This window comes from Macaca fascicularis, chromosome 4 (genome assembly GCF_037993035.2).
Source record: "Macaca fascicularis isolate 582-1 chromosome 4, T2T-MFA8v1.1".
In the NCBI taxonomy this organism is placed as follows: Eukaryota; Metazoa; Chordata; class Mammalia; order Primates; family Cercopithecidae; genus Macaca; species Macaca fascicularis.
The window spans coordinates 118083568-118107241 of record NC_088378.1 but is presented as its reverse complement, the minus strand read 5'-3'; the positions used below and the strand labels follow the sequence as shown (position 1 = coordinate 118107241).

Genomic DNA, 23674 nt, shown 5'->3' with positions numbered 1-23674 from the left:
TTGGAACTATCCATGTATAAGCACTGAAATCAATACCTCAAAAAGCGACTTGAGTACTAATAGGTGTCTTTTCAGCAGGAGGAAAATAAGCATAGTGAACTGATGCTTTCCTGTTGACATAGTTCAGAAATATTGTAAATACAGAACTCACTCCTTCAGTCTGATGTTCGTCTTTGTCCCATGTAACTTTGTCCCATAGTTAAGATTAAACTTAACTATAGTTACAAATTAAACACTGAAAATCAGTTAATTGTGTTCTTTTCAATGCATACACACATAATGGAATAATAAAGAATATTTTTCATGAAATGCTACACAAATTTTCAGATCTTGCTCATTAGTTATGTTTGACTTCATACTACTACCATGATATAAGCATGATTTTCTGAACATTTCATATAAATGGAAGTTTAATTTTTAATCATAAATATATAAAATAATATGGCATTTGAATTCCATTTTTCTGAAGGATGTGTTTTACTCTTTTACCCTTTTCTATATGTGTCAACAATATTGACACATTTTCTGTTATTCGGTTTTCAAATAAGTATTTCAAAAGAATTAGCTGCCACAGTTTTAGTGATCTCATTCTATTTGCCAATTATGAATTTGACAGTTGTCAGTAGTAGTCACTTAAAATAAATTTTGTTTTATTCTATTCTTTCTTACTACTTAGTGTTAAAAACTAAATTTGTACCTAATTCCTATCAAAAATCAGTATATTGTGAAGAGTACCCAACTAGAAATGAGTAAATGTGAATTGCCGCTTACTGGTGTTATAACTTCTCTGGGTATCAGGTTTCTCATATGTAAAATCAGCATAATTATCTCTTCCCCGCCCACCTCACAGGCTTGCTTCAGGAATCTATAGTGCAAAATATATATGAATGCACTTTATGTAATATAAAGTGCTGAACATACGTAAGGCGGCATTACTATTATTTTTGATTTACTAAGCCAATGGACTAAGCTAATAAGCAAGATTAATTTATTTCTATGTTAGGGCTATTTCCCTATAATATTGAACCATTTCAGTTCCTAATAAAAGATCAAGTACCTGCAGAAATTGCTGACTGCATGCTTGGCTTGATTTCTTGCATCATTCTGGTCTTCACCACCGGCTACATAAAGAAATCCATCCATCACAGCCACACACTGATTAAAACTTTTGGCTGGCATTTCTGTAAGCTTGCTCCACCCATTTTCAGGGTCTCTATACAAAATGTCTCTGCTAAGGGACTTCTCAGTAAGGCCTGGGCGTCCCCCAATGGTGACGAGGACTCGGCAGCCGCCTCGGATTCTTGTTCGCCTAGATTGTAATGTGTTTTGATGATATGGAAGCAAGTGGTAGTTCATAGCATCTACGAGAAGTTTGTGACAATCAGCATCTTGCATCATTCTTGGGACGGATTGAACATAATTGACCAGGTCTTGTGCAGAGATGGTACCAAAGCGAATATTGCTCAAAAGATCTGCAGCGTATTTTACTCTCTTTTGGTCAAATTCTAACCATTTCATTGCAATCTGGAATGCTACTATCTCAGAAGGCAACTGTAAGTCATCATCTATAAGAAGTTCATTAATTTGTTCAAATGTAAGTTTCATAAACTGATCCGATTCTGCAAATTCAAGGAAGTTATCCCGAATAAATTTCTGGGCTGCTGCTTTTGCATTTTTTAGGGAGTATGTTTCAGCAATATTAACAACATACATGCAGTTCTCAACACTCATCTCCCGTATCAGAAAATCACTGCACATCTTTACAAGAGTATGGATCTGAAGATAAACAGCGGCAGAAATAATACTTCCTATTGTATACAAGGAGAGAGTGAGCTTTCCAGTGTAGGCATAAGCAATGACAGTGGCCAGGCCTAGTGGTGAGATATCATTGAGATCCACCCTCTGAGTTGATGGGTCTTTTTTCAGGATGTTGTAAAAATACTCACTGCATGAAGCCATCACTGACTTATGAACGTCAAAGGATTTGGTTTTGGTACCAATGACTAAGTCACATAGGAAGTTCTCCTGCCGCATTTTACTTAAACCTTCCAAGAGGTTGGGGCCATAAGAAGCATCTGTTAGTTCAGAGGAAATGCAGCTAAGGCCATTGCCTCCCTCTAGGAGCCCATTCAAAGCATTCAGTTTGTTTAGGGGGCTATCTTCTACGATTATAGTCATCTCATTGATATCTCCTTTGTTCTTTTTGGCAATCTTCTTTTTGGGTGCCATGTTGGCAAATACACTGTCACAGGCAAGAGCTTGCTAAAAAAAAGGAAAAAAAAGCATAGTTTTATTTTAATTGTGCTTTAGACTTTGAAATACTACACTGAGAAACCTTTTCATAAGATAATAGTTTTCGTGGCATAAAATAGATTAATTTTAAAAAATAGATTTAAAGACATATTAAACTAGATGCACATTTTACAGATAGGTTACTTCAGCATGAAGCATTGAAGACAATTCTAGGAAGATTTATGTTATCAAACGAAATCTCTCCATAACTGTATTGCCAGGTAATTATACAGAAAAAGTGACCACGTTTTCTTTCTTTTTTTTCTTTCTTTTTTTCTCTTTTCTTTCTTTCTTTTTCTTTTTCTTTTTTTTTTTTTTTGAGACAGCCTCTCTCTGTTGGCCAGGCTGGAGTGCAGTGGCATGATCTCAGCTCACTGCAACCTCTGCCTCTCAGGTTCAAGCGATTCTCCTGCCTCAGCCTCCCAAGTAGCTGGGACTACAGGTGTGTGCCACCATGCCCAGGTAATTTTTGTATTTTTAGTAGAGATGGGTTTTCACCATGTTGGCCAGGCTGGTCTCGAACTCCTGGCCTCAGGTGATCTGCCCGCCTCCACCTCCCAAAGTGTTGAGATTACAGATGTGAGCCACTGTACCCAGCCAACATTTTCTGATTGAGCTATACAGTAGAATAGTAGTTAATTATCATTTAAAGGGTTTAGTTTACTCTCATGAAAAAGTGAATTATAAACACTCCGAAGATTTTCCTCAGTAAAATACTAAAATTCAGGAATCCATATGAAATGTAGAAAATATTATCGAAAGATTATTTTATTTGCAGTAGCAATGAAACCTGTTATATTTTAAGAGATATACATACTTGACTCGAATTTAGTGAGACACATATGATAAGTACTATCAGATTTTGCCAGAGGATTTAACAGAGAGGGACTCTAGAGTCCTATATGAAGAGATGGATGTCAATTCAGTGAAATTTTAATTGCTACCTCTATATTTTTTCTTTTTGGAAATTAATGAAATGATTTCAGAGTTTAACTGAGGGAGTGAGTATAAAAGAACATCTAGGAATATTGTTTAAAAATAAAGGAATTCTTACCAGATGTAAAAAAATTAGAGGAACTAAAAATTTTGGATAAGGAATAAAAAGAAATTCAGTGGAATAAGATAAGAGGTCGAAACCTATAAACTCACCAGAACAAAATAAAAGGTAGAAACCCGTATATGTGTGTATGTGTGTATAGATATATACAGTATATATGTGTGTGCATATTTATATATTTATATAGTGTATGTGTGTGAGTATATATATTAGGATAAATGTGGCGCTTAAAAAATCAATGGGCAAGAACTTGTAATGATAGCATTAGGTCAACTGATTTCCTACTCTATATATTCACTAAAATAACTTCCAGATGAATTAAATATCTAAGTAACATATACACATACACAAACTTACATCAATCAGAACAAGCTAGGGATCTTGTTTTTGTTTTTGTTTTTACATCTTAGGGTAGGGAAGGCCCTTCTCAGTTGACACAAAATCCAGAAGCCATAAAAGGAAAGACTGAAATATTGGAATATAGAAAAATAAAAACATGAAACAAAACTGACTCTTTAAAAAGCAAGCAACAGACTGGGAAAACAAGTATTTTTAACCTTTTGGTTTTTGAGATAGGGTCTCATTCTATCACCCAGGCTAGAGTGCAGTGGTGTGATTTTGGCTTACTGCAGCCTTGACTTCCAGGACTCAAGCAATCCTCCCACCTCAGCCTCCTGAATAGCTAGGGCTACAGGTACATGCCACTATGCCTGCCTATGTTTTTTTGTATTTTTTTTTTTTTAAGAGAATGGGTTTCACCATGTTGCCCAGGCTGATCTCAAACTCCTGGGCTCAAGCAATCCACCTGTCTTGGCCTCCCAAAGTGCTAGGATTACAGGCATGAGCCGCGTTGGCCAGCCTAATCTGATGATTTCTTTGGTGCAAATACACTCATCATGGCTGATTTCAAGCTATCAACTGCTTAACAATCAGCTTGCCAAATTTCTGAAAATTCAACAATCAGCTCTTGTGAGCCAGTGTAAGCCAGCTCCAACATAACACTATGGAAAACTTATGTCAAAACAGGTTTATGCTAATTATTCAACAATTTTCTCTTTTCGCTAGCAGTAACTCATGTACATCTTTCCATAGCAGTATATGTATAAATCCACCTCATTCCTTAAAATTGGTGCATAGTTACACATAGTAAGGGTATATCATACATTGTTCAACTATTATCCTGTTGATAAGCATCTACGTATTTAGGTGGTTTACAATTTTTTGTTTTTGTTGTGTGTGTGTATGTGGGAGGGGAGGGGTGGTGTGTGTTTTAAATCCCACTGTAATTTTATCCTGAGGGGTAAAACTCAGCTTTGGCTCTCCTTGAAGGGTTATCAATTTGATGGGTGGTGTATGTGTTAAAGTAATTTTGTAGCCCTTCTATTGTATTTGCTCCTGTTGCTATCCATGCAGAAGAAGAGTAGCAGGTAGGCAGAAAATAGAGATGGTCTATTTCTTTTCCAGGGCTTTTGTTTTCTTCTTTAAGCTCCAGTTATCATATTCACATTTATATTTTCTACAAGACTATAGCACATATATCCTTCATTCTTTTTTTGCAAACAATGCAAAATGCGTCCTTACCTTGTGAAAATAGATTATGAACCCACTATCATTTTAATGCTCAAATGCATTAATTTATGTGTTGAGTGTCTCCTTGTTGGATTTTCTGGGAGAAGCTTTTGAGTATTTGTCAGCAAGCGGTTATCAGATATCCATCTTGGTGTGGGCAGCACAGTGCTGGGAACGATGGAGCAGTACAAGATGTAATTTATTTTAGAGAGACAAGACATGGCAAATGTAAAATATTAATAAGGAGCTAGGTAAGCATAGCAGAGTAAATTTGGGGGGAAAAGTCCTGTCTGTGTTCCTGGAAGAACTCCTGTGGCCCATTTTTTTTCATTCATATAGATACAGAATTTGTAAATGCTCATCGTTTAGAGGAAATCCTGAGTCTGAGGAGTAATCTGAGTGCCTCAAACTGAAATCCTAAATATTCTGTTATTCATCATTAAGATGTTGTTTCATAAGTAGCATGTAAGGGTCATATTTAAAATATTAATTACTGATAAAACAGGACATCTACTAACCAGAATGGATTCAGGCCACAGTGCTGGACCTGGGTCCCAGTGACTCCCTAGGGTACACTGTGTAATTCTTCAGTTACTAGATAATAGACCCAGGAGAGGGTGGAAGGGTGGGAGGGACTCAGAGAAGCTCAGGGCAGCAGCTGTTTGGCTATTTCAATTTGTTTGATATACACATAATATTTACAGAGAGATCTTAATATTTTAGCATACTTTCTGATCCACATGGAATTAAATTAGAAATTAATAACAATAAGTTGTCTAGGAAAACCATTTAATTTTCAATATTTGAAAATTAAACAATTTCCTTTTACATTATCCATGAGTCAAAAAAGAAATCACAGGAGAAATTTTGATAATATTTCAAATAGAATGACAATGAAAATATAACATAAATACCAATTTTACTACTTATCTGCCGTGTGACTTTTGATAGATTACCTAGCCTGATAGATTACGTAGCCTCTTACAGTCTCCACTGACTTATTTCTTAAGAGAAGATAATAATAGTGCCTGCCTCTAGGGTTGTCAATGAAAGCCTAATGAGGAAATGTCTGTAACAGCATTTTGCAGAGTACCTGACAAAAAGTGAATGCTCAAAAAATTTGAACCATTTTCATGACAAGCAGTAGCCTATGTTAGTTGTCTTTGGGAATAAAGAAAGGAGCCTGTTTAAGCTTTAGAGTGAAGTGAATCAGAGAAAGCCACCACATCATGGACAAGCAGTCGTGAGGAGCAGGAGGCAATATGGGACAGTCACATAGTGACTCAGAAAAGAAGTGGCAAACAGCAACCAAGGGAAGAGTTCTGGAACATGTAAATATTTCTATGAGATTTTTAAAAAACGCCAGGGAGAGAAAGGGAATACATACAAATACACAACCTGAGAAATAGTTTTTCATTTTGATAGGTCGGGCTAACCCCAAAAGTTCAGAAAACTTGGGGCATTTGGTTATAGGTTAGATGAGCAAAACAACAGAGTACATGGAACAGATTGTGTATCTGGATTTAAGGATTCAAATAAAAAGGACTATTGTGGTGGGGTGGTGTTAGAATGGGAGGTTTTGCAGATAACACAAATCTTGTTGGGTCTTGGTAACTGAAGGGTTTTAAAGAGCAGCATGTATAGGAGGGAGAAGGTTATTAGAAGTACAGGAAATGTTTCAAGTTGCAGCAGGGAGGCGTGGCTCAGCCTGTCACATGCATTCAGAGATGGCTGAGGTCATGAGGGAGATAGTTGGGCAAGTAATGTTCGGTCAATACATATAGGAAGTTGGATGCCAAGAAGGTTTGAACCTGATAAATTCATATGCTCTCCGGAAGGACTAAGAAATCTTCAGGAAGAGAGAGAGCAACTTGAGGCTAGATGAAATAGTGAAATCAGTAAAAGCTTGCTCTCTCTCCATTTTCTTTCTCTTACTTCCTATTTTGGCTTCTCTTTCCTCCATTGCCTGACCTTCATGCTACTCCTGGTGTTCCCACTGTTGACCCAGCCCTGGCCTGTTCCACTCACGGGAACTTCCATGCCCTTCTTTTTCTTTATATTCTCTTGCCCTTGTCCTATTTCTCTAAGACCCCTCTGGGTAATACATTAGCTAGTCTGACAAATGAATCCAAGCTAACCAGTTAATGGGCAGATCTACTCTTTTTCTCAGATATGCATGGTTTTTGTTTTATAAATAAGTGTCCTTCTATGACTCACATACAAATTTCTATCAGAGTAGCCTTTGTAGAATACATATATTCATATATATGTACTGACTTGCTGAATATACCACATACATTTCAGAAGAATTTGTATTCTGCAGTTGTTGGGTATAATGTTCTATAAATAGAACATTATAATCAGGGCAATTGACAATGTTGTTCAGGTAATCTATAACATTACTGAAAACGTATAGATAGATACACACATGCACACACATATGTATTTATATTTTTTTTTATTAAAAGAAGTCTTTTAGAGCCTGTGAAATCACTTTTTAGAGGTAACTGGCTTACTTAGCTTTCTCCAAAGTGGGGAGAAGGAGAGGAACAGGCAGTAGACCATTTAAGAAACTTGAAGTCAGGCTGGGTGCCATGGCTCACTCCTGTAATCCCAGCACTTTAGGAGGCCGAGGTGGGTGAATCATCTGAGGCCAGGAGTTCAAGACCAGCCTGGCCAACATGGCGAAACCCTGTCTCTACCAAAAATACAAAAATTAGCTGGACCTGGTGATGCGCGCCTGTAATCCCAGCTACTCGGGAGGCTGAGGCAAGAGAATCACTTGAACCTGGGAGACAACAGAGGTTGTAGTGAGCCAATATTGCACCACTGCACTCTAGCCTGGGCAACAAAGTGAGACTTTGTCTCAAGAAAAGAAACCATTGAAATCAAAGCCTGCAAGCAACTTTCTTGTGGCCAGATTTTCCTATCTATACTCATAAATTCAGTCTTTCTTTAGAGCTACCATGATATCTCATTGCCGGGTCTGTAACTCATAGGTAAGGTTGTCCACCCACCCACCCAAGTGTTCTCACTCTGTGCCATGCTCCTCCAATAAGGACACTGCTGCAGATCCTTCAGAGGAACCAGAGGATCAGGATCATTGCTTTGAAGCTGAGCAAAGCTCTGATGTTGACTTCAGGGCTGCAGAGTTGTTCATTTGTTTCTATGTCCTAACAAATGCTCTGCCTGTGGCCCTGCTCCTGCATCTCCCAAAGCCACTGCTTTTCTCAACTTGAGGAGAACTGTGGTCAACTAATAATTAATAAGCCCCATCTTGTGCTGCAGGCCCTGTTACAGAAAAGACTAGCTCCCTCTTTATGGGGGATCAGAAATCAGAGGCTAAGTTCTCATGGGGCATACAGGAAAGGCTTTAACAAACTCTCCAGGCCCCTCACATTGGAGCCTTTCTGGGTACAGACACAAGGCATGTCACACTGGGTGCAAACAAACACACACCTGCCTAAACACACAGCACACCACTTGATGAACCAGGATTTTTCCACAATCATGTTTAAGTTAAGAGCAAGGGCAATCTTCAAGGAAAGAAGTCATAAAAGGCCAGCAAAGTAATATATTTGCACAGGAAAGGAAAGTGGAACAATTTAATTTACTTCCTTTTACTAATTTGGTCATAGTGCTGGGCTTTGAGGCTGATGATATGGGCTAATAGATGACTGGGAAAAAATTGAGTACTTTTAAAAACATATTATCCAGTAACCAGGTCACATGTGGACATGTAGTCAGAGCAATTCCTACAGGAACTCTCACTGTTTTTTCCTACAATGTTACCAATGTTCACTGTGCACTCCTAGGTCATCATCAATGATGGTCACAATGACAGTCAAAATGTGGCTGTGAGGAAGAGGTGTTACAAAAGTGAGTGACATGTATGTGTTCATATATAGAGTATAACTCACATGCTGAGCAATACATTTTGAAACATTCCGTTCTTTTTGATTCAATTAATACTTTAACTTGGCAAAGTTGGATGAGGGTTTTACTTACTCTTTTTTTTTTTTTTTTTTAAATTTTTAATATCTCTCTCTTTCTTTTCTTTCTAACAGAGTGAATATCTTGTTGTCAGCTGCTCAGGGCGTCCCAAGCTGGGTAGCCAGGGCCATCAGCCAGGATATGATTACTATACCCTAGGGAGGGCTTTGACTCGGATTATGGTCTGCATGGCAAGGCATGCATCTTTGCTAAACTGCCCGTGGCTGGGAGAGTGTGAAGGCCGTTTCTCCATTTTTCCTAAACCACAGCAGGCTTGGTTCTGCCTGGCTACCTAAGGGGGGCTCTAACACGTTGCCTTTTGGGATCAAAGGGAGGAAGAACTTTACAAGCTTCTGCCAGGACTGTTGGTGGCTTGCACTTTTCACACTATTCCTACCATAGTAGGAATTCTGGAAGGAGGAGCAGGTTTAGCCACAGCAGCTGAGGTTGTGTAATGGGATGAACAACTATTTGGAGGCACTGCCAGTCCCTTCCCTTTTTGGGTCAAAGAAAAGACTTTGCACAGGATGCCGAGGGTTGTAGAAGGGTCCCTATGCTACTGGAGTTATCCTTTCATTCTGTGGAGGAAGCCCAGAGAATTCACCTTCCCTTGCTATGCACTCCACAGTCTCTCTCCTTCTGCTCTATCTGCTATCACGCAGAGCAGCCTCTTGACTACCCTGGAAGAGCTGCCCATTAGAAACTGGGCAGAAGGGTAACAGAGAGGCAATTCCACACTCCCCTCCCCATGCCCACTGCAGATCCTGGCTCTTGGGCCATTTCTAGTGCCATGTATTCAACACCTGATAAGCAGCTGGGCAGAATTACGTAAATCATCACATTTTGCATCATCTTTTCTATTTGCCAAATTTAAGTATATTAATTCTTAAATATACATCACCAAGCAGGAATCTGTGTTATGTATTTAATGTAAATTGATAACTCCATTTTCACCTAACAAACAGCTATATAGCTAGTGTTTATTAATTGAGAGTATACTACATGCTGGGCCCCGTAAAGTATGTTAAGTACTTTACATAATTTTAGTTTTTAAATTTAAATATTACAGATATCCTAAAAGTTAGGTTATATTATGTTCATTTTACAAATGAAGAAATTAAGAATCAGAAAGAGTAAAAAAAAAATTGTCCAAGATCACATAAGTAAGTGTGCAGTGTGTGCTGGGGCAAAAATTCAAACCCATGGAAACCCTGGTCCCCTATATTGTCTTCTTTAAATCCAGGGTAGAATAAAAACTGTAGTAGGTTAAAAGTTAGCTTTTTCTACCATGGGAGGATAGAGACAGTGCAAGGTATAGCTAGTGTTTATAAAATTAAAATTTTGATATGGAGAACATGAAATGGTTCATTCTGGTTCCAAATAATGGAATAAAATAGTTACCTTTTTGAATGTAAAATAAATTTGTTTGGGGACACATCGATCCTGTGGATTTCTTTATCCTATCAAGGGTATTAAGAATGTGAAAATCCAATAGGTTAGGTAAGCCAAATAAATAGGGACAAGGAGGGCTTGCATGACTTTGTTTATCAGATAATCAAGCACTTCCTTTAGAAGTATTAGATTGAATATGAAATTATCATTTTTTTGTTTAAAAGCAAATACTTTCCATTTCATATGGTTCCACTTAGCTAGAGGCTGTGCCTAACTTTATCTATAAAGAATACAGACTCTATGCACAAAGTTAACTACAATTCTATTCTCTAAGGCTGGATATAGGACACAAGGACACAGTACGAAAGTTTTGTTTGGGTTTTGTTGAAAACTTTAGTAAATTGACTCTTTTTCTTACCTAGTATTTTGTGTGTTGGAGGGAGAGGAGGTTAGAAATTGAGTTTTTGATCATCATAGAACTGAAAATTGGATTTCGGTGTTCATTCTGCTCTAACCGCTTGATAGACCTATGTCAGAACGTCCAACCTATCAGGATTTCAGTTTAATCATCTGTCAAACAAGGAGATGCATTACTTTTGCTTCTATAATTTTGCAGAGAGTTATGAATACACAGCTGACTTTTGCTGTCAGAATTGTCAAAATCTGTTCCTACATCAAATGTCCCTTTAATATGGCCTTCCATATCTCTAGAATCTACTCATTATCAGATAGGGATGAACCGACTGAGACAAGGTTTCTTTACATGGGATCTATATGTATGTCTGGGTCTGAACAGTTGGATTTAACAAATAAAAATACAAGATGTCAAGTTACATATGAATTTCAGATAAACTATGAATCAGATTTTAGTATAGGTACGTCCCAGGCAGTGTTGGGGACATACTTATACTAAAAGTTGATTTGTAGCTTACCTGAAATTTAAATGTAGCTGGATGATCTGACTTGTACCTGGCATTCCTGATCTGGGTTGGGTATCAGGTGAGTCCACGAGTCCTATGGGATAGTCTGAAACATACTGTGTGCATATGTTTATGTGTACTTTCCACACAGTGGGCTCCGCGTTTTCATGAGATCCATAACCCGAAATAGATCCAAAATGACTGGACTGAGAATAATGCTGCCAAGCGATGGCACATAATTGGACCCTTGTCTGTAAGTGGGCAAGTCCATGTGAAAGCATGGCACTTAAATTCTTCCTGGCCCCAACTGATCCCAGAAGAAGGCCCCCAGAACTGGTTACAGAAAAGAGTTGTTACTTCATATTTGAGAACATTTTCCTTCCCACTGCCCTGCACCTGTGCTTCCTGGGAGAGCGTCCACAACAGGGCAAGCTGAAAAGCCATGTGTGCTAAAGTGTCACTGTCACTCTCATGCCAGTATGAACTGGGATCCCAGAATGTCTTTTTGCCAAAGGGGCGAATCAGCTGCTCCTGCTCCCTGTCCTGGCCACATTCCTATCACTGCATCTGTCGGGGCTCATCAGCCCTACCTCCAGGAATAGCAACCCTCCTGGCTTCTGTCGCTTGCCATTTTAAGTCCAGCTTCGGGGTGATGGGGGTGGGGGGTGGTTTCCACTTTACCATGACACTTCCAACATGATTTTAAATATAAAATATATGTCAGCATAATGACATGTGCACATTTAAGACAAATACCTATTTTTTAGCCAAACAACAATTTTTTTTTTTCCAGAAAGGATATTTCCATTTTGTCAATAGGTTATATTTCTGGGAATTCAGAGTTGTCCGATATCTGTGCTACAGATTTAGTTAAAACTGGTAACATTTTATGCAAACTGATCAGTACCAAATGTTAAAATGATTCTTGATAAAAATAAAGATAGAATTCTAAACTTTGTGAACAAAGCCTAAGAATTTTCTCTCCTTCTCCTTCTCTATAAAGTAGTGAAAGAAAAATATATCTTAAGCTTTAGAGATTTAGAATTTTTGTTAGAAATTACAGGTGGTTTTACGTTTATAGCGCATCGCTGTCATGCATTTCTGTTACTGTGACATTCTCCTAACACACTACATTTCTCAGATTTCAAAAAAATGTTTTCTGTCTCCCAACTTCAGATTAGGGACATGAACCACCTGACCCAGCTGTAGACTCCCTTCAGTGAAATAGCTCTATAACCACAAACACTCAGCCCACCGTCTCCCACCCACACATCCACACACACCCCAGGATCTAGAAGGCAGGAATTGGAGACTCTGGTCCCAGCTCCTTACCCTCCTTGGGTGAAGTGGCAGGTCAACTGGAGATGATGAAGTTTTAGCAGGAGACTCCTCTTGGGAAGGGATCTGTGGAGACAGAGAGAGGGAGAAGGAAAATCCAGTGGGGAGCCACCAGCAGCCACCTGACAAGACCCGACTGCAGCAATTTTTAGAGTGACCCTTTGCCGTCCCACTGGATAAGGCAGGCCGAGCCTGCGCTTTGGCCGGGAGCACAGCAGCGAGCGCCCTCCTCGCCGTCTTTGGCCTTCAACTCTCCGGGCCAGCCGGGGGCAGGGGGCGGGGCTCCGGTTGGTGGAGAGGGATTGGGTTTCTTGACCTGACCGGCTGTTCAAAAATAAAAAAAAAAAAAAGAAGGAAAGAAAGAAAGAAAGTCAAGAGCTCAATCAACCTGTGTGAGAGGAAAGAAAATTAACTCGATGGGTGTTTAATTGTTGGAAGCAGGGATTCTAGTAGAGTAAGGAGAAGGGAAGGCTGTGGATTAAAAATTAGTTTTTGGAAAGGTAATTAGCCTGGTCACCTACGGTCTTTTGAGAAGAGAGTGGTTATAAATAGCCTGTTCTTTATAAGAGGAGCACTTATCTATCAGACATGGTACTTTCTACAGCACCTCACATGTGGTTCTAACATTATTAGGTTCATTTTATAGTTTAATAACGTGAGGTTTATGGCCAGCGATTTTCCCGTGATCACAGAGAGGTCTGAGATTAACACACACTCTGGTACACATGCAGGTTGGGAAATACCTACCTTGGCAACACTTCATGAGAAAAAAAAAAAATTTAAGGATTGTAATTGACTAAAAACTTTTAATGGGCACCAAGAGTGTGAAATGGTTGCTTAAAAAGTTAGCATGATATTAAGCTACAATAATAGAAAAATAGTTCATGGAAAATAAATGTTCTAATTATTCTTCATTAGTCAGACGATGTGTTAAGCATCGCTTTGCCATCTTGGCACTCTGAGAACTTACTCTTCATCCTACAGAAGATAACTGGAACAAAAAAACTTCAGCGGCGGTGCACGTTGGAAACATCTGAAGAGAAGTATGACAAAGAGAGGAATTTTAAGATAGGTGAGACTCCTGAGAGCAAGTGTTGTGGGGGCTGTTGTACAGCAAGGGGATTCAATCAAAATTTCTGTAGCCTAAAATGTCAAAATTTGTAATGTGCAGTAATTCTGGGGAAATACCTTAAAATAAAGAAGAGTGCAGATAACAGCTGGGTTCTAATGATGACAATGTCAGCCTTGTAAAAGAGCCAGTTCTCTATAATTAGAAGGGTGGAAGTAAAAGAAGTTGCAGGACTGGTGTGACATTGAAGGGACTCTGTCTATGGCTGGGGGCTTCACTGCATCATCTCTGATATCTTTCTGACTCTAAGCCTCTTTGATTCTACATGTACCAGTCTCCAGTTCACCTGAGACTCTCATTTCACTGGATAGCATCTGTCTATTCACTACTTCTGTTGGAATTCCCACCAAGTTTTTAGTAGGAAAAACTATTTTGAATTTTTAAAAAATTCTTTGCTTCCACCCATAGATCTCCAGCACAGAATGCGCTGGGAGTAAATCAAAGAAGTTTATATTATGGTTTGCTTCTAAGCAATTCTACTTGGTCCCACCTCCTTGACTCAGGTAAAGGGTCAGAATATTCCATCTTTTTTTTTTTTTTTTTTTTTAGAGACAGGGTCTCACTATGTCGTCCAAGCTGGTCTCAAATTCCTGGTCTCAAGTGATCTTTCTGCCTTGGCCTTCAATCTTGTTTTATTATAATAAAAGTCAGCCTTATATCAGTATTTATGATAATGATGATATAATGATAGAAAGGGCCTTCAAGAAGATGTTGGTACCAATATTATCATCTTCAAGGGTTCAGGACTATTAATTCCAGTTTTGCCAGAACATCACTGAGATGCTCCTTTCAATAGAATATAGTTTAATGTTAAGATATGAACACAAGTGGAAGAATAAAAGGCAAAAGATGGAAAATCTAAGACACTTTAACACATCATTTTCAGAGTAGCAACTCTCTGTAACCATTCAACTACTGCTATGGTAGATACACTGGAGACACAGCTTGGAACAGTAGGTTATAGTGAAAACTAAGAAATTTTGTCTTCATCTTTAAAGCAATGAGCCTACCAATTGGAGCATATTTAATAAAAAAGAGGGCCATGATGAGATTGGCATTTTAGAATGAACATTCTATAATTTGGGGATGTAACCTTAATGGAATTTAGATTGAGCAATTATTTGTTTCTATTGCTACTACCTGTCTCTCTTCCACCAACCTCCCAATACCCTCTGCCATACAGCCAGCTCAAATGTAAGCTCCATGAAGGCAGGGCTTTTTAGCTGTCCTAACAGCAGACTTTCTCTTTTGCTGGCTTTGATAAAACCCAGTGCCAGGTTGGAGATGCCCAAGCAAGAAGCAGCCAGCTAGAAACTAAAGCCTTCAGTTCAACATCCCAAAAGATGATGACAATCATCTTTTAGTGAACCTGGAAGTCAGTCCTTCCCCAGTAAGCCTTCAGTTGAGGCCCCAGCCCTGTCTAACACCTTGATTGAAGCCTTGTGAGAGAGCCTAGAGCAGAGGACCTAGGGAAGCTCTGCCTCCATCCCTGATCCAAAGAATCAGTGAGCTTATAAATGCATGTTGTTTTAAGCTGCTAAGTTATACAGCACTAGGTGACTAATATGATATGCTTCTATTTGCCTTTTACTAGTTTAATTCTTGCAGCATCTTTGCCAGATAAAATTCCTGTTTTATATATAAGAAAACTAAGGCTGTTTTAACTTGTTTCAGATCACATGGCTGGTAAGGGATGGAGTCAGAATTTGGACCCAAGTTGTCAGGCTCCCAAGTGTGCTCTCTTGATTACTTGACTTTACACGAAAGCAGTGGCTGGGTCTGATTTGTTCACAGTTGTCCCATTCTCCAACATAGTGTATGGCACATAGTAGATTCTCAATAATGGTTAATTAATTTCTTAATCTAGAACATTGCTAACTGAATGATGAATAGATTTATTTTGTTCATGCAAGATAATTTTATAAGCATTTTCAAAAAGTATAATTGTGCCTGTTTGGTCTCAGAGGTTTCTTCTTGTTTTGTGGTATGGCTTCTTCAGGGCCACATACTAATTGACTGAAATTTACAGGTGCATTTCAGTGTGTAGAGTAGTGTAATATAAACATGATGCAAGCCGCATATGTAATTTTAAATGATCTAGGGGTTACTTTTAAGAAGTAAAAAGAGGCTGGGCGCAGTGGCTCACACCTGTAATCCCAGCACTTTGGGAGGCCGAGGCAGGCAGATCATGAGGTCAGGAGTTTGAGACCAGCCTGAGCAACATGGTGAAACCCCGTCTCTACTACAAATACAAAAATTAGCCAGGTGCCGTGGTGCGTGCCTGTAATCCCAGCTACTCAGGAGGCTGAGGCAGGAGAATTGCTCGAACTTGGGAGGTGGAGGTTGCAGCAAGCCAAGATGACACCACTGCACCCCAGCCTGGGCAACAGAGTGAGGCTCCATCTCAAAAAAAAAAGAAGTAAAAAGAAACAGGTGACATTTATTTTAGTAAAACATTTTATTGAAGTCAATATATCTATATTACTATTTTAATATGTAATTAATATAAAAATTAGTAATGGGATATTTTACATTCAGAATAAATACTACAGCTGCAAAATTTGGTCTGGTTTTTACATTTTTTAGTATATTTCAAAGATGGAAAATCTAAAACACTTTAAAAAATCATTTTCAGAGTAGCTACTCTCTGTAGCCATTCAACTAGTGCTATGGTAGATAGACTGGAAACACAGCATGGAACAGTAGGTTATAGTGAATATTAAGAAATTTTGTCTTCATCTTTAAAGAGGTAACCTGGATATTCCCTATTACAAGCACTCAGTAGCCATACCTGGCTAATATTGGAGAGTGCAGGTGTATGGACAGTGCATGTGCATGAATGGTGTAGTTGTATAAACAGTGCATTGTGTGAATGGTGCAGGCGTATAGACAGTGCATGTTTTGAATGGCGCAGGTGTGTGGACAGTGCATGTGTGTGAATGGTATAGGTGTACAGACAGTGCATGTGTGTGAATGGTGTAGTTGTATGAGCAGTGCATGTATGTGAATGGTGCAGGTGTATAGACTGTGCATGTTTTGAGTGGTGCAGGTGTATAGATAGTGCTTTTGTGTGAATGGTGCAGGTGTATGGACATTGTAGGTGTGTGAACAGCACAGGTACATGGACAGTGTCAGTGTATGAATGGTGCAGGTGTATGAACAGTGCAGGTGTGTGGACAGTGTGTGTGTGTGTGAATAGTGTAGGTGTATGGATAGTATAGGTGTATGAATGGTGCAGGTGTATGAACAGTGCAGGGCAGGTATGTGAATGGTGCAGGTGTAATGCTTGGACGGAAGTGTCAACCTTTGGGAATCTGTGGAATATCCATTCCCCTTGTGACCGCTCTCTCTGTTATAATTCCAGGATACATCAGAAATAGCTCAAAATAAAAACTGAATTTTAGGGACAGAAGTTGTCTGAAAGTTGCTCTTAAATCATAGCTAGAACATAAATGACTTATCACTTTGGATACCTGAGAAAGCTTTCATTAATTTTGGGCATGGACCTTCATGTTTTTAAAACTGGGGTTAATGAAATAGGCAATTTCATTTCAGGCAAAAGAAAGGAAAGGTTAAGAGAACAAAATTGCCCAAGATTTGGGTTATTAGAAGGTAAGACTTGAGAAGGTGACCTTTTAGCAATGACTATATTAGGTTTTTGGTTGTACAGAGTAATTGAGGAGCCAGAAAGGCCAGGAGCCAAATAGGCAGTGGAAAGGTGAAGCAGACAGATTTTACTTCCAGCTGCCCCACATCTGAACCTCTTTCCTATGGTGGTGCATTTTCCCACTGTGTGAGGTCAGGCAGAAAGCAGAGTCTGTCTTTCACCATAGAAGCCAAAAACCAGATGCTTCATTTGTCAGGCTCCTGTGCAGCTATGGCAAGAAGGGGCACAAGACATAGGCTTGACCTATGAGATGCCTGCGTCCAGCCTAGAAATGAGGAGCTAGTGATGCAAAGAAGCAGGCGGAGAGGACGCTGTTTTGGCAGTGGGGGTTGCACGGACTGAGCAGTATCAGCAGCACTGGTTTGTAGGAACAGCACTGGCAGTAGGGCAGTGGTGGCATCCCTGGGTCGAGAGCAGGAGGCTTTAGGACATGAAGCTGTGACATGGAGGCAGCTGTGGTGTCTGGAGCTGTTGGCCTTGACCCTGGCTACAGAGTTTTCTCTTTCTTTTGCTCCCTCCCTTTTTCTGGCCTGGTTCTCTGATCATACAGCGGAGGTTCTATGAGCTGCCCAGCGCCCTTTCAAAGGATTCTTTCCTCCTCAGTTGCTCAGTTGGCTAGCTCCGGAGCTCAGCTGCTCTGCATAATAAATCGCAGGGGACCTGAGGAAGAGAAGCTGAGAGCAGACAGCCTGGAAAACAGGGAAACATGGAGTTGGTAGGAGTCTTGTGGGAGACAGGGGCTGACCTACATCACAGGAAGCTGTAGTGTGTGAGAAAACAAGGAATTACTGATGGTTGTGTGGTTGAAGGGCCTGCCACCACAAAGGTGCCTAATGATTCATTTTCAACTGTTTGCATTTTGTTGCAACAAGTGCTCTCCATAGCACAAAAGTTTCAGTAAAGTCTGCTATACATAAATGCCTGGGCGGTGTGTTGAGTGGAATCAATGAAAAGTCACCACAGTCGGCACAGAGCAGACGTGAGGGGAGAGCTGTGGCTGGGCCGTGATGGGGAGTGCAGCAGAGCAGTAACTTGGAGTCAGTGGTGACAGACATGAGCCTACAACCTGGGAAATTCTCTGAAATCCTGGCAAGGGCACAGAGGTCCCCCATGGCTGTGACTTAGAAAGGTCAAGCCAATTTTATGGGAGACCTCAGCTGACATCTGGGTTACACCAGTGTTAATTTATCCGTCTTCACTAAGAACAGCTGGCTCAGGGATTGGTCACACGGGACAACAAGTGCCATTTCTCATCTTTTATGTGGCAGAAGTAATCTTTGTCTGAAAAACGAACGTTAGTGACTCCCCAAACAAGTGGGAGGAAAGTCTGTATTCCAAGAATTTTCTGATAATAGAAACGAAACATCGCTTTTTTTTTTTTTTTTTTTTGAGATGGAGTTTCACTCTTGTTGCCCAGACTAGAGTACAGTGGCATGATCTCAGCTCACTGCAACCTCCACCTCCTGGGTTCAAGTGATTCTCCTTCCTCAGCCTCCCAAGTAGCTGGGATTACAGGCACCTGCTACCAGGTCCAGCTAATTTTTTTGAATTTTTAGTAGAGACGGGGTTTCACCATGTTTGCCAGGCTGGTCTTGAACTCCTGACCTCAGGTAATCGACCCACCTTGGCCTCCCAAAGTGTTGTGATTACAGGCGTGAGCCACTGCATCTGGCCAAAATGTTGCCTTTTTAAGGAGAAACAGAGAAATATGTTTTATTATTTCAAACACATGAGTTTTAAATGAGAGGCAATGGCTAAGATAACTCCAGCAACAAGTCAATGTGTTCAAAAGTCTGATCGAATTTTTACTTTGGAAAAATAAACATGGGGCCAATCAATGAAATAAAAACTTTAATGGAAACTGCGGCTAATTTGGGAATTCATACAGCCTATCCCAATAGTATCTAGAAGTGCTAGTTGTACTTGGTCTGTGCTCAATATAGTTAAGAGGTTCTTGACGTAAGTGGGCACTTGCAAACCACATGCTCTGTTGTGACATTTTGGAGGCAGCAGCACCATTCTAGTGTAAAGGCACACTTGCAAAGGAGAAAACATATTTATTGCAAGGATTAACACATTATGGGCATAGTTTTCAAAACATAGAAAACATGTTTTTTTTTTTTTTTAAATCTGCATATGAATGCTGAACTCTCATTTGCTGTAGCACCATCGAAGAGTCAACCCTTAGGCCAGGCGCAATGACTCATGCCTGTAATCCCAACACTTTGGGAGGCTGAGGCAGGTGGATCACGAGGTCAGGAGATCAAGACCATCTTGCCTAACATGGTGAAACCCTGTCTCTACTAAAAATACAAAAAATTAGCTGGGCATGGTGGCGCATTCCTGTAGTCCCAGCTACTTGGGAGGCTGAGGCAGGAGAATCACTTGAACCCGGGAGGCAGAGGTTGCAGTAAGCCAAGATCGTGCCACTGCACTCCAGCCTGGGTGACAGAGAGAGACTCCATCTCAAAAAAAAAAAAAAAGTCAACTCTTTTAGGACGTAGGAGCCTATTATTCAGAAAACCTGCTTTCCTGGCATAGCGCTTATCTTAATAAAAGTTAGAGACTGGCTCGTGTGGCCACATTAAGTTAAAATGATTTAACTTTTCCTTTTTAACAAGTTTTGAATGGCTTACCTATTCTACCAATTGCCTTCTTCTTGTGTCTCCTTCCCTGACCTGCATGGGTCTCCCCGACCCCTGCCCATCTCCCAGCCTGTGAAGTGCCTTCTTTTTGTTTCTGTAATGTCATGTGTATACCTGTCTCTCCTGGCACTTACTACATTTTAACAATTTGTTTGTCTCCTTCCTGGTCTTCATTTTTTTAATCTCTCTATCCCCAGCATGGTGCCTGAACACCTGGGCAATGCTCCAGAAAGCCTGTCACTCTAGTGATGAGTCATTTGCTTGCACTAATGACCCTCTAACTCTGGAATTAAACAAGATTGAAGTAAGATTAAACAAGACCCCAAAGATCACCCACACTTTGGTTGCACTGTCAAATTTTCTTAAAAAGGTGATTAAAGGACTAAAAAGTCCCTTCCACTCTCTGCCCTAATGAAGAGATGGCCCTATCCAGTGCTTGCCTGCCACTCTGTCCCATTTCACCCACTTAGCTACAGTCTGACCTTTGACTCTATTAAAATATTTCTGCTTGCTTCACTCTGATCAAGAGCTACATGATTATGGAAGATTTATAGAAGCTGAGAAGTGATATGCAATCCCTTTTAAGTAAAACCTTAGTAATCATTTTTTATTCCTGTTCTTTTTTTTAAGACCCCAAATCATAAAATCTTGAAACCATATTGGCTTGTGTTGAGATCAATTACATGTTGTCTTAAGATAGTTTTAAATTGCAAGAGTTATTTCTGAACAGAAGACTATATTAAAATTACATTCTGAAAGCTTGATGGCAGTCTGTGAGTACTTTCAGGTAACATAGTGACTCCTTACTACCTGGAAAACAGCTGGAAAGAACACAATATGCCTCTGTTCACTGTTAAAAAAAATGCCTCTGAGCTGCTAAAATAGATGTTATAAGTTATAATATCTATTATTCTGAAATCCATGCTTTCTCTACATAGGTGTCCCTTCATATCCTCACTCAACGCGTTTTAACTGTTTTTTTTTTTTTTTTCCACATGTTCCAATTGAGCTGGTTCCTAAGCAGGCAAGGAGATAGGCACAGCAAGAGGTGACCAGGTAACCAGAATGGAAGAAAGCTAGTGAAAACTAAGCAGAGGAATTCTGACATCTTGTCTGTCTCAGATTATTTAGGGTAGGGCTACCCATTTCTAAACACATGAGGACTCCTAACTATTGCCCTGTGGGCTCAGTTTGGCCTACATGAGTATTTCGTTTGTCTTTTACAGTGTTATTTTCTATTTTATTGAGCTGACATTCAAAATTAAGTAAGTTTTCCATTGACATATGAATTTTAGGCCTTTCGTGAATCATCACACTATCTAGTAATGCTAGGCTTGTTCATCTCATGGGAATGACAGCTGAAGCTGAGTGGTGACTGCTCCCTTTAGATAGGGCAGTTGTCCTTTCTCTTCACAGTTTCCATCACCCACCCACAGTTTGCACTGCACCAAGGCCCTGGGTGATTTTACTCCTTCTTGCCTGGTCATGAAGGCAACTGAGTTTGCTATGAAGGGCTTCCCATCAGGGCACATTTTCTAATTGTCATACAATTTTGAAATTAGAAGCACCTTTATAAAAGTGACTTCCTTGGGTAGGAGACTGGACTAGAATATCCTCAGCAAGCAGTCACCTAACCACTTCTGGTTTTGCAATGACAGGGAATTCTCTGCTCCACCAAGAAGGTCTTCTTGCCTTTTTTTTTCTTTCTAGAATTAATAACTTGTATTTATGTAAAATCAGTGTCTCCTAAAGTATGTTCTTAGAACCGTTTGTTCTAAGGTATGTTAAAATTGATAATACATTTTTTAAAGAATCCAGCAGTCATATATATACACACACACATATATATACACACATATATATACACACATATATACATATATATGTGTGTATCCTATCCTCAGAACAGATAAATTACTATTTTTTTAGTGAAAGACTTTCCAGAGCCTTTAGGTGCTATTCTGCATTGTTGATCTCTAAGCCAAGGATAAATTTGCAGTCTTTTTTCATACATATTTGATCATAAAACTTAATTTTATGGGACTGTCATGTGGCCCAAGTATTCTACAGAATAACCTTGGAAAATGCACATAGGAATTCTTAGTTTTGTCTTAATTGTTCATAAAAGTCAGTCATAAGCAAAGTAAAGCAATTTGCCCAAGAATACAGGAATTGTGGCTGTTATGAAATTGGGTTGGAATTCCAGAATACTGTCTCCTAACAGGAATCAGTGGAGTGTTTCACAGAGTATAATGCACTGATCACTAAATTTAGGGAAATATCCACGGATAAATACACTTGGTTAAATCCAAAAATGTGGAGGAAGAAAGCATTGGTAATCTTAAAAGAAGAATACCAATGTTAAGATAGAATCAATGATCATAAAAATACATAGTAATCATAAAAAATGGGAGATCATAAAGAGATTAAGGGAGTAATTAATGGGGGTTAGCCTTATTTTCATAAAGAGCCTTTCACACTACTTCCCTTAATGTTCACATTTTATATAAAGTATAGAATGTTATCAGCCTATCCTTTATAAAAACAAGCCATTCGATGATTATGGTCTAATTTCTAGCTCCTGTGAAAATTAAGTCCCAATTAATGGAAAATTGAATAGAACAAAACAAAATTTTATAATATCATTATTAAATTATCATTATTAAAAATAAGCAGTCTAGTTAATGATGTATTCTTTTGTATTCAAAGTTTAGTGTTAACCCCAAAAGTAATGGCAACAAAAGCCAAAATTGACAAATGGGATCTAGTTAAACTAAAGACCTTCTGCACAGCAAAAGAAACTATCATCATAGTGAACAGGCAACCTATAGAATGGGAGAAAATTTTTGCACTCTATCCATCTGACAAAGGGCTAATATCTAGAATCCACAAAGAACTTAAACAAATTTACAAGAAAACAACAAACAACTCCATCAAAAAGTGGGCAAAGGATATGAACAGACACTTCTCAAAAGAAGACATTTATGCAACCAACGAACTTGAAAAAATGCACATCAAACTTGAAAAAATGCACATCATCAGTGATCATTAGAGAAATGCAAATCGAAACCACAATGAGATACCATCTAATGCCAGTTAGAATGGCAATCATTAAAAAGTCAGGAAACAACAGATGCTGGAGAGGATGTGGAAAAATAGGAATGCTTTTACACCGTTGGTGGGACTGTAAACTAGTTCAACCATTGTGGAAGACAGTGTGGCGATTCCTCAAGGATCTAGAACTAGAAATACTATTTGACCCAGCAATCCCATTACTGGCTATATACCCAAAGGATTATAAATCATTCTACTATAAAGACACATGCACACATATGTTTATTGTGGCACTATTCACAATAGTAAAAACTTGGAACCCAAATGTCCATCAGTGATAGACTGGATAAAGAAAATATGGCACATATACACCATGGAATACTATGCAGCCATATAAAAGGATGAGTTCATGTCCTTTGCAGGGACATGGATGAAGCTGGAAACCATCATTCTCAGCAAACTCTCACAAGAATAGAAAACCAAACACCACATGTTCTCACTCATAAGTGGGAGTTGAACAATGAGAACACATGGACACAGGGAGAGGAAAACAATCAGCTACTATGACTGAGCTGCTAGGAACACACTATATAAATTACCATCTTTTCCCCTCAAATT

General features: G+C 39.3%; 1 protein-coding gene across 5 annotated transcripts in view; it reads right to left on the bottom strand.

Annotated features, from left to right (window-relative positions):
- KLHL31 (kelch like family member 31) overlaps nt 1-23674 on the bottom strand; it is a 51250-nt gene that overhangs the window by 5447 nt on the left and 22129 nt on the right. Inside the window, exons 1-3 of one of the 5 annotated variants that reach the window (XM_005552721.5) lie at nt 12556-12784; nt 10722-10873; nt 1058-2262 (exon numbers count right to left, since the gene is read on the bottom strand). In XM_005552721.5, the coding sequence (XP_005552778.3) occupies nt 1058-2229 (1172 nt within the window). In that variant the 5' untranslated portion in view covers nt 2230-2262; nt 10722-10873; nt 12556-12784. Of the gene's footprint in view, nt 1-1057; nt 2263-3706; nt 3816-4930; nt 5087-10721; nt 10874-12555; nt 12785-23674 lie in introns of those variants that run through there. The other 4 variants (XM_005552723.5, XM_065543902.2, XM_005552720.5 and 1 more) reach the window with 4 other exon arrangements.